Source organism: Rhincodon typus, chromosome 1, assembly GCF_021869965.1.
Source record: "Rhincodon typus isolate 14 chromosome 1, sRhiTyp1.1, whole genome shotgun sequence".
NCBI classification, from domain to species: domain Eukaryota; kingdom Metazoa; phylum Chordata; class Chondrichthyes; order Orectolobiformes; family Rhincodontidae; genus Rhincodon; species Rhincodon typus.
The window spans coordinates 48,065,754-48,078,544 of record NC_063332.1 but is presented as its reverse complement, the minus strand read 5'-3'; the positions used below and the strand labels follow the sequence as shown (position 1 = coordinate 48,078,544).

Sequence of the window (12,791 nt, the reverse complement as noted above, 5' to 3'; positions counted from 1 at the left end):
CCCACTGCCAAATCCTGTAAAATCACAGACAGGCCGGGGGTGAGTGGCAAATGACAGGAAGGGCACCCAGGGAATTTTACAAGCTCTAACTTAAAAGCAAAATACTGCAAATGCTGGAGAACTGGGGAAAAAAAACTTAGCAGGTCTGGAAGCATCTGTGGAAGGAAAGAGAAACAGAATTCTGAGGAGTCATAGCAAACTTTTAAAAAACAAAAATCACTCTTGGGATATAAGCATTGCTGGCTGGCCTGCATTCATTGCCTGTCCCTAGTTGCCCTTAACAAGATGGTGGTGAGCTGCCTACTTGAACCACTGCAGTCCATGTGCTGTAGGTTGACCCACAATGCTGTTAGGGGAGTGGAATTCCAGGATTTTGACGCAGCAACAATGAAAGAAAGGTGATATATTTCCAAGTTAGGATGGTGAATGGCTTAGAGAGGAACTTGCAGGTGGTGGTCTTCCCATGCATGTGCTGTCCTTGTCCTTCTAGATGCAAGTGGTATGGATTTGGAAGATGTTGTCTAAAAGTCTTTAGTGAATTCCTGCAGTGCATCTTGTAGATAGTACACACTGCTGCTACTGAATGTTGGTGATAGAGGGAGTGAATGTTTGTGGATTTGGTGCCAATTTTGAACGGGCTGCTTTTGGTGTCAAGCTCTTGAGTGTTGGAGCTGCATTCATCCAGGTAAGTCGGGAGGTGAGTTACTCACCACAATATTCCTAGCCTTTAACCTGCTCTTGTAGCCACACTATTTATATGGCTAGTCGCAATGGCCAATGAATCTAAATATTAACTTTTACTATAGGTACGTCCATGGCTTTATATTTTTATCCCTGAAACTGTGGCACAGGTATCACCCATTCCAACACCCTGAAACTCCACTCCTGGTGTTACCATTCCAGCCTCCCTGAAACTCCGCTCCTGGTTTTACCAATTCCTCCACCACAAAACTTCACCTTTAGCTGACGTCACAGCCCGGCAGACACTAGTCAATGCGCATGTGCAATGCCAACCAACTTCCGCTGTTGCTTTTCCAGTGGGTGTTTATGGAGCGTGTTTTATTTTGGTGGAGGTTTAAATGTGCTGAGGAGGTCCATGTAAAATTGATTTAAAATAATTAATTGCGAAGATCTCGGGATGATTGAGGTGGTGGCAAAACTCCTTCGGGGCCCGGTGTTTCTGACCGGCGAAGTAATGGAGTGTGTTATAACTTTCACCAATCCCATGACTGCCCGCTCCACCTCGGCCAGCAGGTAAAGGTCAGCGCGAGCGCCGCTTCCTCCGCCCGACCGACCGTTACCAGACAACCAGAGCGTGCTGGTCACCCTGGTAACCAGGTAGCTCAAGGTATTCATCACCTTAGTAACCAGGTGGTCCAGACTGTTCGTCGCCTGGTAATTATCATGCCTGATACCTGTCAATAGTAATGTTGTAAAGCATCATTAGAATTTCCTCCCTAAATATTTCTGCCTCTGTACTACCTCTTCCTCCTCAAACACCTTCCTGATGAAGGTTCCCGACCTGAAACATCGACTTTCCTGCTCCTGTGATGCTGCCTGACGTGCTGTGTTCCTCCAGCTCCACACTGTATTGACTCTTCCTTAAAATCTTTAATTGCTGGAAAAACTCAGCAGGTCTGGCAGCACCTGTGGAGAGCAATCTGAGAGAACCCATTCTTCCCTGATGTTATTAGACTGCTGAATGGGCCTCTCCAGTTTTAAATCTAATATTGACCTTGCTTTTGTGCACTTCTTATGCAGTTGTAACCTTGTATGCCTTGCTCAATCTTAGTACCCTATGATCTGTATGGCCTTAATAAAAACCAAAAGAACTGTGGATGCTGTAAATCAGGAACAAAAACAAAGTTGCTGGAAAAGCTCAGCAGGTCTGGCAGTATCTGTGAAGGAGAAAACAAAGTTAACGTTTTGGGTCCGGTGACCCTTCCTCAGATCTGTATGTCTTTGTTTGCTATAAGCTGCCTGTACTGCTAGCAAAACAAAATTTTTTACTGTACTTAGGTACATTTGACAGCAATAAATCAAAACAAATCTAATCACTGGACCCAAAAATTTAACTCTGATTTTTCTCTGCACAGATGCTGCCAGACCTGCTGAGATTTTTTCCAGCAACTTCTGTTTTTTCTGATTTCCAGCATCTGCAGTTATTTTGTTTTTTTTCCTTAAAACTTTTTGTTGGCCAGGCTTTTGCCTGATTGCCTTGTGTCACTCAATGTCAAGACTTGTTCCATATTCCTTGAAGTGCCTTGGCAAGTATTATTGTATTCCTGCCTCCTGAAGTTCCCAGCATCCCAGAATCCAGTTCCCAGCCAATTTTTCTCTCTCTACATGATATCAAGAAATGGCTGAAGGCACTGGACACAGCAAAATCTATGGACCCTGTCAACATTTTGTCAGTGCTGCTGAAGGCATGTCCTCCAGAACTAGCTGTGCCTCTAGCCAAGCTGTTTCAGTGTAGCTACAATGCTGCCATCTATCTTACATGTGGAAAAATGCACAGTTATCCACAAAAAAATGCAAGATAAATCCAACCTGGCTAATTGCTGCCCCATCAACGTCCTCTCAATCGTCACCAAAGTAACGGAAAGAGTCAACACTGATGTCAAGTGGCACTTGAACAACAATAACTGGTTCACTGACATTCAGTTTGTGTTTCTCCAGGGCCACTTGGCTCCTGGCCTTATTATAATCTTGGTCCAAATGCAGACAAAAGAAGCTGAATATGAATGGAGGTGAGAGTGACTGCTATATTCATCAAGACATCATTTAATTGAATGTGGCATAAACAGCCCTAGCAAAATTTCCTAGCAAATAATTATTTCAGGAGAAAGCAGACCACTTGACTGGCACCCATCCACCAACTTAAACATTCACTCCCTCTACCCTGATGCTTTCTGATAGCTGAATATGTTATATACAATGTTTGCAGGCTGTCACAAGACTCTTTCAATAGCACATATTCCAAACCTATAACCTCTGCCACTTGGAAGGACAAGGGCAGCAAATGCATGGTACCACCATCACCTGCATGTTCCCCTGCAAGCCACACACTATCCTGACTTGGGAACTTTATTGACATTCCCATATAAGTTGGAATGTAATCCTTCAAGAAGACGGCTTCTCAAGATCAGTTAGGGATGGGCAACAAATGCCCATGTCCTGTGAAATAATTTTTAAAAAAATGTTAAAGACAAGTTTTTGATGTTTTCTTGTCAGCTGATGAAGCATGCTAGTAGTGGATGTTACTGATTTGTACATGGTGCAGTATTGATCAGTAAAGTATATGTTTTTTTTGTAAGACACAACTAAAGAGAAAAAGAAAATATCAGGCCAGTGTTTTTACGAGGATAAACTAACTTATGAAACAGCATGCATGCAGAAAATAATACATTATTTGGGTTCGGTTAGTCAGTTGGCTGGATGGCTGGTTTGCAGAGTGATGACAACAGCATAGGTTCAGTTCTGTACCGGGTGAGGTTAGCTTGAAGAACTCTCCGTCTCAACCTCTCCCATTGCCTGAGGTAACCCTAAGGTTAAATCGACACTAGTCATGTCTCTCTTCTCTCTCCAACTTCTGTCTACCACCACTAAGCTAATTTTGGATCAATCTTGCCATGTACTTTTACCTTCTTTGTCAGTCTCCTATGTTGGTCATTTTCAGAGGCTGTGCTGAAATCCATATAAACTACACCAACTGCAGTACTCTCATCTAAACACCAGGTCACATTCTTGAAAAATTCAATCAAATTTGGTAGGCATTACCTCCCCCTGACAAAGTCATGCTGATTATCCCTGATCAAGTGGAGATTAATTCTCACGTTCAGAATTTTCTCTAATAGTTTCCCTACCACTGATGTGAGATTCACTATACTTCCCTGGTTTATCCCTACCACCCTTCTTGAAAAGTGGAACCATATTAGCTGTCCTGTAGTCCTCTGGCACCTCACCTGTGGCCATTGAGGAATGAAAAGTTCAGATCAGAACCGCCATAATTTCCCCCTCCATCTCCCACAGCATCCTGGGATATACCTCATCCGGATCTGGAAATTGGTCCATTTTAAAACTCTCCAATACCTCTTCAATCCCTATGTCAAGCTGCTCAAGAACTTCACAGTCCCTCCTCCTGAATTCTGTACCTACATTCTCCTCCTCCAAAACGTATCATTTTACACCTCTGCATTTTAAATTTCATCTGCCTTGAGCCTGTCCATGTCACCCATCAATCTATGTTCATCTGGTGCGTGCTACTAATCTCACTGTTTATTACATTTCTAAGCTTTGTGTCATGTGTAGACTCTGAAATAATGCCACCTAAAGCCAGGACCAAAACAATACATTATCATAAATGGTTCTAATGCCAGCCCAGACGGAGATCACTGTATTCTTGCCTCCAGACTGAAAAACAGCTGTTCACTGCTTTCTGTCTGTCTGACTAATGTTGCATCCATACTGCCACTGTCTCTTTAACCCCACAGTTTAAAATATAGCTAACAAGTCTGTTATGTGATGCTTCATCATGTACCTCATGAAAGTATAAAGAAACTAATGGGGATCATTTAAGTTTATAATTTTTGTCAACGTAATTTCAGTTAAACATAATTCCGTATTAAATAACTGCCTATTCTTGGGACTAATTGATCGTATATCTTTCTTTTGGTTATCTTGTAATCGTGAAGTTGCTGTGACACATTCTTATCATTGTTGTCTCAAAAGTGCAGTTTAGAATGCCCGCTGCTGTTTGTAAGATAATGGAGAAATCACTCTATCTTAGATAGGTTTCCTCTTGTCAGTTAAGTGTATTGACTATTGCTTTATTACTACTAAATCATATTATTCTTAAACACAGGAATACCTAACACTAATCGCCAAATCTGCTTAAGATCTAGAGTATAATTGGTGTAGAAAGAAGTAAGTCTGATTTATACTGAGATCAAGTCATGTAGAAAGTTCAGTGATCCTTGGTCTTGATTCATGTCTTAGTTTTTTGTGATATCAGGTATGACCTTGATACCTAGGTTAGGGAAAGTAGCATTAGCTTTTTTTTATTCTTCATGCTCAGAAGTATTAGAGCTAATTTTGGAAACTTTTGACTATTTGCCTGTTGAACTAATAATAAATTGACCAGGTTTTGGAAAGCAGTTTGTAAAATATGCTAAGGTAGTGCAAAAGCATTATTTTCCAAGCAACCAATGCATTTTGAATATCCCTAAAGTTTAATTGAATTTTACAACTTTACAACTTGTCAACTAGAGCATGCGAAAGTATTTTGCACTTGAGCCACGGGTTTTTTCTTTTATTTATCAGTGAGATGTTGGCATGGGCAAGTGCTCAGATACATTGCCAGTTTCATACCAGTGAAAGTCGTGTTGCACTACCACCCTCTGAAGATACAAAGCATGATGTGCAGGCGGAGAATGAAACAGTCTTTGTTCCAAACAGAGGTATGATATTTTTTCTGTGCTTCCTTCTGTTCTCGATACAAGAAGGTCTGATTCTTAGATAGTAGGAACTGCAGATGCTGGAGAATCCGAGACAACAAGGTGCAGGGCTGGATGAAAACAGCAGGCCAAGCAGCATCATAGGAGCAGAAAGGCTGACGTTTCGGGCCTAGACCCTTGATTCTTTCTGTTTTTCAGATTGACACTTTTTGAAATGTTTGCAATGTATTATGACATTGTTTACCCTGTCTTGTAATTTTCCAGATTTGAAAGTTTATGTTAGTGAGCTCACTAATAGAGTCATGGAGTCATAGAGCACAGAAACAGATCCTTTGGTCCAAATACTCTATGCTGACCAAGTTTCCCAGACTAAACCAGTTCCACTGCCTGCGTTTGGCCAATATCCCTTTAAATTTACACTTTTGGAATCATAGATAATGGCCATCTTTGATCATTTGTCTGCATCTTTCACTATGCCCATCCACTTGCTCCATTTCCTTGCATCTGAACTGGAAAAGGTCATCACCAAGCCACCTACAATAGTACTTTCTATCCCCAACAATGTTGCCTCTCCGCACATTCAACCCTGCACTTTTTGCAGTTATTAATCTGCTCAATCATTCTTTCATCTTTGATGCTTTGTCTCAAGTAAAATGTCTGTCTTTCACTGGCCATTTACTTTAATATACCTCCCATCAAGACTCCGTTAAACCCAATGATGTAAATTTCCAGGATCATTTTGAAAAACAAAGCTAGCCCCCACTTTTCATGGTGGTAAACATCTCCTGATTGTCTACCACATCCGACACTGTACAACAAACTCATGGACTTCTTTGTTAATAAGATTGAGATCGTCTATTCAGCTGTTTCTGCCAGATCACATCCTTTTCCCCATGCAAAACTATTTCTAAGATTCTCCCTACTATGAACTTTCTTCTATTTAGTTTCTAGCCTAATCTTTCCTCAAAATTTATTTCCTTTATGAGCTCTTCTTATCCGTGTGATTAGCTTTCAGCTCTTTTCCTGTCCTATTCTCATTAAACTGCTGGTGATCCATTTCTTTTCCTGCCTCCCACGCTAGCTGATACCGTTAAAAGTTTCCTCTCCTTGGGTACTATGTCAATCTCTTCAAAATGTGCTGTCTTTGCCCACCTCCTCAAAAAACCCTAGCTTCACCTTTTTTGTCCATGCAAACAACTGCCTCATTCCGACCTCCCTTTTCTCTCAAGTCTTTTCACATAATATTGCCTCACAGATCTATATCCATTCCTTCCTCAATTCCTTGTTTGAACCTGTCCAATCTGATCTCAGCTGCGCTGTGGCACTGAAATTGCACTAATTAAAGTCACAAATGGCTTCTGTGACTATCATATATTATCCCTGTTCATCTTCCTTGACTTGGCTAGCATTACTCATCACACCATCCAGCTTCAATGCATTTCCTCAATTGTGCATTTTTGTTTTATGTCCATTCATGTCATTTTATGTCAGTGTCACTGTATAGTCCAGCATTTAATGCCCATTCCTAATTGCCCAGAAGGCAGTTAAGAGTCAAACACATTGCTATTGGGCTGGAGTTACGTGTAGGCCTGACCAGATTTCCTTTCCTAAAGGAATTAGTGAAACAAATAGGTTTTTGCTGACAGTCGACAATGGCTTCAATGTCGTCATTAGTTTCTTAATTCCAGATTTTATTGAAATCAACTTACCATCTGTCATGGATTCAAGCCCAGGTCACCAGAACATTTCCTGGGTTTCCGGATAAATAGTCTACCAATAATACTACTAGGCCAAGCCTCCCCACATTTGAGTCCGGTTCAACATTTATACAGTTGATGTAACAGATCCACGGCGGATGCCATTTCCCTAGCCCTGTGCTCGTCCCTGGAACATCTGCACAACAAGGACACCTATGTCAGACTCCTGCTCATCGACTACGGTGCTGTCTTCAACACCATTATCCCCTCCAAACTGATCTCAACACCTTGGTAAAAACCGAAAGAACTGTGGTTGCTGGAAAAGCTCAGCAATCTGGCAGCATCTGTGAAGAAAATATCAGAGTTAACGTTTCAGGTCCGGTTACCCTCAGAAGTTTGCTGACAACACCACAGTGGTAGGACGGATATCTAACAATAACAAGTCAGAATACAGAAAGAAGATAGGGCTTGGTGATGTGTTGCAATGAGAGCAACCTCTCTCTCCATGTTAGCAAAACTAAAGAACTGATCATTGACTTCAGGAAGAAAGGAGGAGAACACATTCACATCTGTATCAACAGAGCTGAGGTTGAAAGGGTGGAGAGTGTCAAGTTCCTAGGAGTGTTGACAACTGACAACCTGTTCTGGACTTCCCTTGTGGATGCGACGATCAAGAAGACACAACAATGCCTTTTCCTCAGGCGGCTCAGGAAATTTGACATGTCCATAAGGACCCTCACCAACTTCTACAGATGCCCCATTGAAAGCATACTGTCCGGGTGCATAATGGCCTGGTATGGCAACTGCTCTGCCCAGGACTGTGAGAAACTGCAGAAGGTTGTGTCATCAGTCCAGACCATCACAGAAAGCAACATTCAATCCATGTACTCTACTTACACAACTCGATGCCGCGGAAAAGCTGCCAACATCATCAAAGATCCATCGCATCCTGGTAATGCTCTCCTACAACCTCTTCTGTCAGGCAGAAGGTACAGAAGCTTGAACACACACACCAGCAGGTTCAGGAACAGCTTCTTCCCTGCCATTATTAGACTGATGAATGGACTCTCTACCTTCAAATAATGCAAGCTTGCCAATATTGATCATTCCTAGCGCATGCCCTTTGCGACGTAACCTGTCTGCCTCAGTCTAAGTTTCTTTTTCATCTTATGATCTGAATGTCCTTGCTTACTGCCTGTACTGCTTATAAACAATGCTTTTCCCTGTACTTAGGTACATGTGACAATAAATAAATCAGATCAAATCAAAGTCATAGCAAGAGATTCTCCTGTGATGGTTTCAGTTCCCACCCCAACCTTTTATCTCTGGTGTCATTTAAGGTCTTTGGCCCCTCTTACATCTCAGTTTCGGCTATGAAGAGAGGTTGCATAAGCTTAAGTGTTTTCTTTGGAACAGAAAAGATTGAGAGGGGACTTGATAGAGGCCTGAATGGTGAATAGAAAGCAACTGTTCTGCTTAGTTGAAGGGTCACTGAGAAGGGGCCGAATTTTAAGGTGAAAGACAGGAGGTTTGGGGCTGTGTAATTTGAGGAAATATCTTTACACGCAGAGGATGTTGGGGATCTGGAACACATTGCCAGGGAGGGTACTTGAGAGGGGAAATCTCACAACCTTTAAAAAATATTTGTATGTTAGACACTTCAAGTGCTCATCCAAGGCTATGAGTCTAGTGTGGGAAAGTGGGACTTATGCAGGTAGTAGTTTGTTTTTGATGGGACAGATTTAATTGGTCAAAAGGCCTCTTCTGTGAACCAAATGCTACATCTAGACAACATATCTAAAGAGTCAGTTTCAAGTATCATGCTTATGTGCTCTACCTCACCACCATCTAGCTCAGCCCCTCACTTTCTTTTGAAGTACCATTTATCTGACATCCAATGTTGAGTGATTGAAAATTTCCTTCAACTAAACAAAAGGAAGAGTAAAGCTATTGATTTCGGCCCACACCACAAACTGTTCTCTCTCCACAAATTCCACGTTCTTTCTTGCAGCCTTGGCCCGAATCAAAGTGTAACATTGATATCCTGACGACTCAGAGTGAAGATTCTGATCCTATCTCCTCTCCAGCATTTCTAACTCTCTTGTGGCCCTTTTTGTCTTTTCATCTCCACCTTTCCTCTTTTTAAGATGCTGCTTAAAGCCTACCTCTTTGACTAAGAATTTAATCAACTGTTCTCGTGTCTCCTCTGGCTGTATCCACGTTTGGACAAAGTCAGAAGTCATGTGACACCAGGGTATAGTCCAACAGGTTTATTGGAAATTATAAGCTTTCAGAGAGCTGCTTCTTTGTAAGGTGAAGTGGAGGGAAGTGTGCAGGCACAAAATTTATAGGCAGAAGGATAATTGCAGGATAATTCCAGATAATTAGGAGTTTCAAAAAATAGTACACACGATGTGGGTGGAGTGTCCATGGGTGGAATAACGAGTCTTTTTCATTCCTGTCTCTTTTTCATAGCATTGTTAGCTTTGCCCTTAGTCTCTTTAGCTCCCTGCTCTATCATTGTCTGCCTAAAGCCTTCATTCTCTGGATCCTTTTCTTCCTTCTTTAGGAATGATCCCAGAAGCCACTGCTCTTAATAGCTCCTTCCTTATTTTGATATTCATATTTCCCTTGCGCTTCTGTACCTCTCTACCTACTGAGTCATAGAGTTATACAGCACAGAAACGGACCTTTGGTCCAACTTGTCCATGCTGACCAGATGTCCTAAACTGATCTAGTCCCATCTGCCAGAGGTTGGTCCGTATCCCTCTAAACCTTTCCTATTCATGTACCCATTCAGATGCCTTTTAAATATTGTAATTGTACCCACCTCCACCACTTTCTCTGGCAGCTCATGTCATTACATGCACCACCCTCTGCAAGAAAAAGTTGCCCATCAGGTTCGTTTTAAATCTTTCCCCTCTCACCTTAAACTTTACGCCCTCTAGTTTTCAACTTCCCCACCCTGGGAAAAAGACCTTGGCTATTCACCGCATCCACATCCCTCATTGTTTTATAAACCTCTATAAGGTCACTCCTCAGCCTCTGACACTCGAGAGAAATAAAGTTCCGGCCTACTCAGCCTCTTTCTAGAGCTCAAACCCTCCAATCCCTGCAATATCATTGTATATCTTTTACGAATCTTTTCAAGTTTAACATCGTCTTTCCTATAACAGGGAGACCATAATTGAACACAGTATTCTAAAAGTGGCCTCACCAATGTCCTGTACAGCCACAACCTGACGCCCCAACTGCTATATTCAATGCACGGATCAATGAAGGCAAGCATGCCAAATGCCTTCTTCACTACCCTGTCTACCTGTGACTCCACTTCCAAGGAACTGTGAACCTGCACCTCTAGATCTCTTTGTTCGTCAATAGTCCCCAGGGCCCTACCATTAACTGTATAAGTCCTGCCCGGGGTAGCCTTACCAAAATGCAGCACCTCACATTTATCTAAATTAAACTCCATCTGCCACTCCTTGCCCCATTGGGGCCATCTGATCAAAGTCCCATTATACGCTGAGACAACCTTCTTCACTGTCCACTACCCCACCAGTTTTGGTGTCATCTACCAACTTACTAACCATACCTCCTATATTCACATCCAGATCATTTATATAAATGATGAAAAGCAGTGGACCCAGCACCAATCCTTGTGGGACACTGTTGGTCACAGGCCTTCAGTCCAAGAAACAACCCTCTACCACCACCTTCTGTCTCCTGTCTTCAACCCAGTTTTGTATCCCAATTGGCTAGCTCCCCCTGGATTCCATGTGATCTAACCTTACTAGAGGGATTGAGTTCAAGAGCCGTGAAGTTATGCTCCAGCTATACAAAACCCTGGTTCGGCTACATCTGGAGTATCGTGTCCAGTTCTGGTCGCCTCATTACAGGAAAGATGTGGAAGCGTTGGAAAAGGTGCAGAGGAGATTTACCAGGATGTTGCCTGGAATGGAGGGAAAGCCTTACGAGGAAAGGTTGAGAGAGCTAGGGCTTTTCTCTTTAGAACGACGAAGGATGAGAGGTGACTTGATAGAGGTGTCCAAAATGATCAGAGATATAAATAGAGTGGACAGCCAGAGACTTTTTCCTAGGGTGGAGGTAGCTATTATGAGGGGGCATAGTTTTAAAGTGAGTGGAGGTAGATATAGGGGAGACGTCAGATAGTGGTAGTGGAGTCGGCCTCATTAGGGACATTTAAGCAGCTATTAGATGGGCATATGGATGATAGTATAAGGTAGGGGTGGAGGTTAGATAGACCTTAGGTTTAGGGTAAAAGTTCGGCACAACATAGTGGGATGAAGGGCCTGTACTGTGCTGTACTGTTCTAAGTTCTAGCTAGTTCTAGCGGAACCTTGTTGAACACCTTTTTGAAGTCCATGTAGACAACGTCTGCTGCTCACCTTCATCAGTCGTCTTTGTCACCTCTTCAAAAACTCAATCAAGTTAGACATGATTTCCCACACACAAAGCCATGTTAACTATCCCTAATCAATTTGATTAATCTGATTTTCTGTTCTTTTCCTCACCTTCATATTCTGCTCCTATGATGCTGCTTGGCCTGCTGTGTTCATCCAGCCCTGCACCTTGTTGTCTCTGATTATTGAAGGTGTTGTGTACGTGCAAGTTTTTGCTGTGTTTCGCTATTAGCCTGGGTAATGTATTTACTCACTGAACCAATGGGAGTTTTATCAGACAGGTTTTAGTTAAAGAATCCTAGTTTTGTCTGCAAAGAATTTGCTTCCTTTAATGTTAGTAATCAGTTAAATATTTAGCGCAATTATTTCAACTATTCATTTGTTTTCAGGTGAGCGAGGGAAATGTATTCTAGCTACTCCACCCAAGATACTGTTCTGTGATTTGCGACTTGATCCTGGTGAATCAAAATCCTGTAAGTGCTTAATTAAAAACTGAAAGAACTGCTGATGCTGTAAATCAGGAACAAAAACAAAGTTGCTGGAAAAGCCCAGCAGGTCTGGCAGCATTTGTGAAGGAAAAAACAGAGTTAATGTTTCCGGTCCGGTGACCCTTCCTCAGAACTGATGGTGGCTAGGCAAATGTCAGTTTATATGCAGAAAATAGGGAGGAGGGTGGGCTAGGGAGTAAACGAGAGGATAGAGCCCAAAAAGAGAGAAAGACAGTTGGACAGACAAAGGAGTTGATAATGATCAGGTTGGGAGGGTGAATAGTTATTAAAGGGGACTATTAGTGACTAACAACAGGGAGTGTGTACTGGCAGGCTATGTAGTAACAAGGCCTGGTGTGTGAGTTTGGGGGCTGGGACATTGGACAGTTTAGGCCCTAAAATTATTGAACTAAATATTGAGTCTGGAGGGCTGTAGGGTCCCCAAGCGGAAAATGAGGTGTTGTTCCTCCAGCTTGCGTTGGGCTTCGCTGGAACACTGCAGCAAGCCAGAGGCAGAGATGTTGGCCAGGGAGCAGGGTGGTGCGTTAAAGTGGCAGGCAACAGGTAGCTCAGGGTCTTTTTTGTGAGCAGAACGTAGATGACTATATGTCCTCACACCCTATTTCCTGTAAAGACTCAGTCCCGTTCCCTCAGTTCCTCAGTCTCCGTCGCAAATTTTCAGACGAGTCCAACTTCGACAAGGGAGCCTCCGAAACGTACACCTTCTTC

General features: G+C 42.5%; 1 protein-coding gene across 1 annotated transcript; it reads left to right on the top strand.

The window, feature by feature from the left end:
- Positions 1–992: 992 nt before the first annotated feature.
- LOC125487773 (RAB6A-GEF complex partner protein 2-like) lies at positions 993–12,070 on the top strand. The gene is made up of 3 exons (XM_048620345.1): positions 993–1,254; positions 5,323–5,459; positions 11,964–12,070. The coding sequence occupies exons 1-3, from the start codon at positions 1,139–1,141 to the stop codon at positions 12,068–12,070; spliced, it is 360 nt and encodes a 119-aa protein (XP_048476302.1). The 5' UTR covers positions 993–1,138.
- The last annotated feature ends 721 nt before the right edge of the window (positions 12,071–12,791 follow it).

Excerpts from the sequence above, each read along its gene's own strand:
- LOC125487773 (XM_048620345.1), top strand. The coding sequence starts at position 1,139 with ATGATTGAGGTGGTGGCAAAACTCCTTCGGGGCCCGGTGTTTCTGACC. Across the intron at positions 1,255-5,322 it reads CGCTCCACCTCGGCCAGCAG|TGAGATGTTGGCATGGGCAA; the intron begins GTAAAGGTCAGC and ends TTTATTTATCAG. Across the intron at positions 5,460-11,963 it reads AGTCTTTGTTCCAAACAGAG|GTGAGCGAGGGAAATGTATT; the intron begins GTATGATATTTT and ends ATTTGTTTTCAG.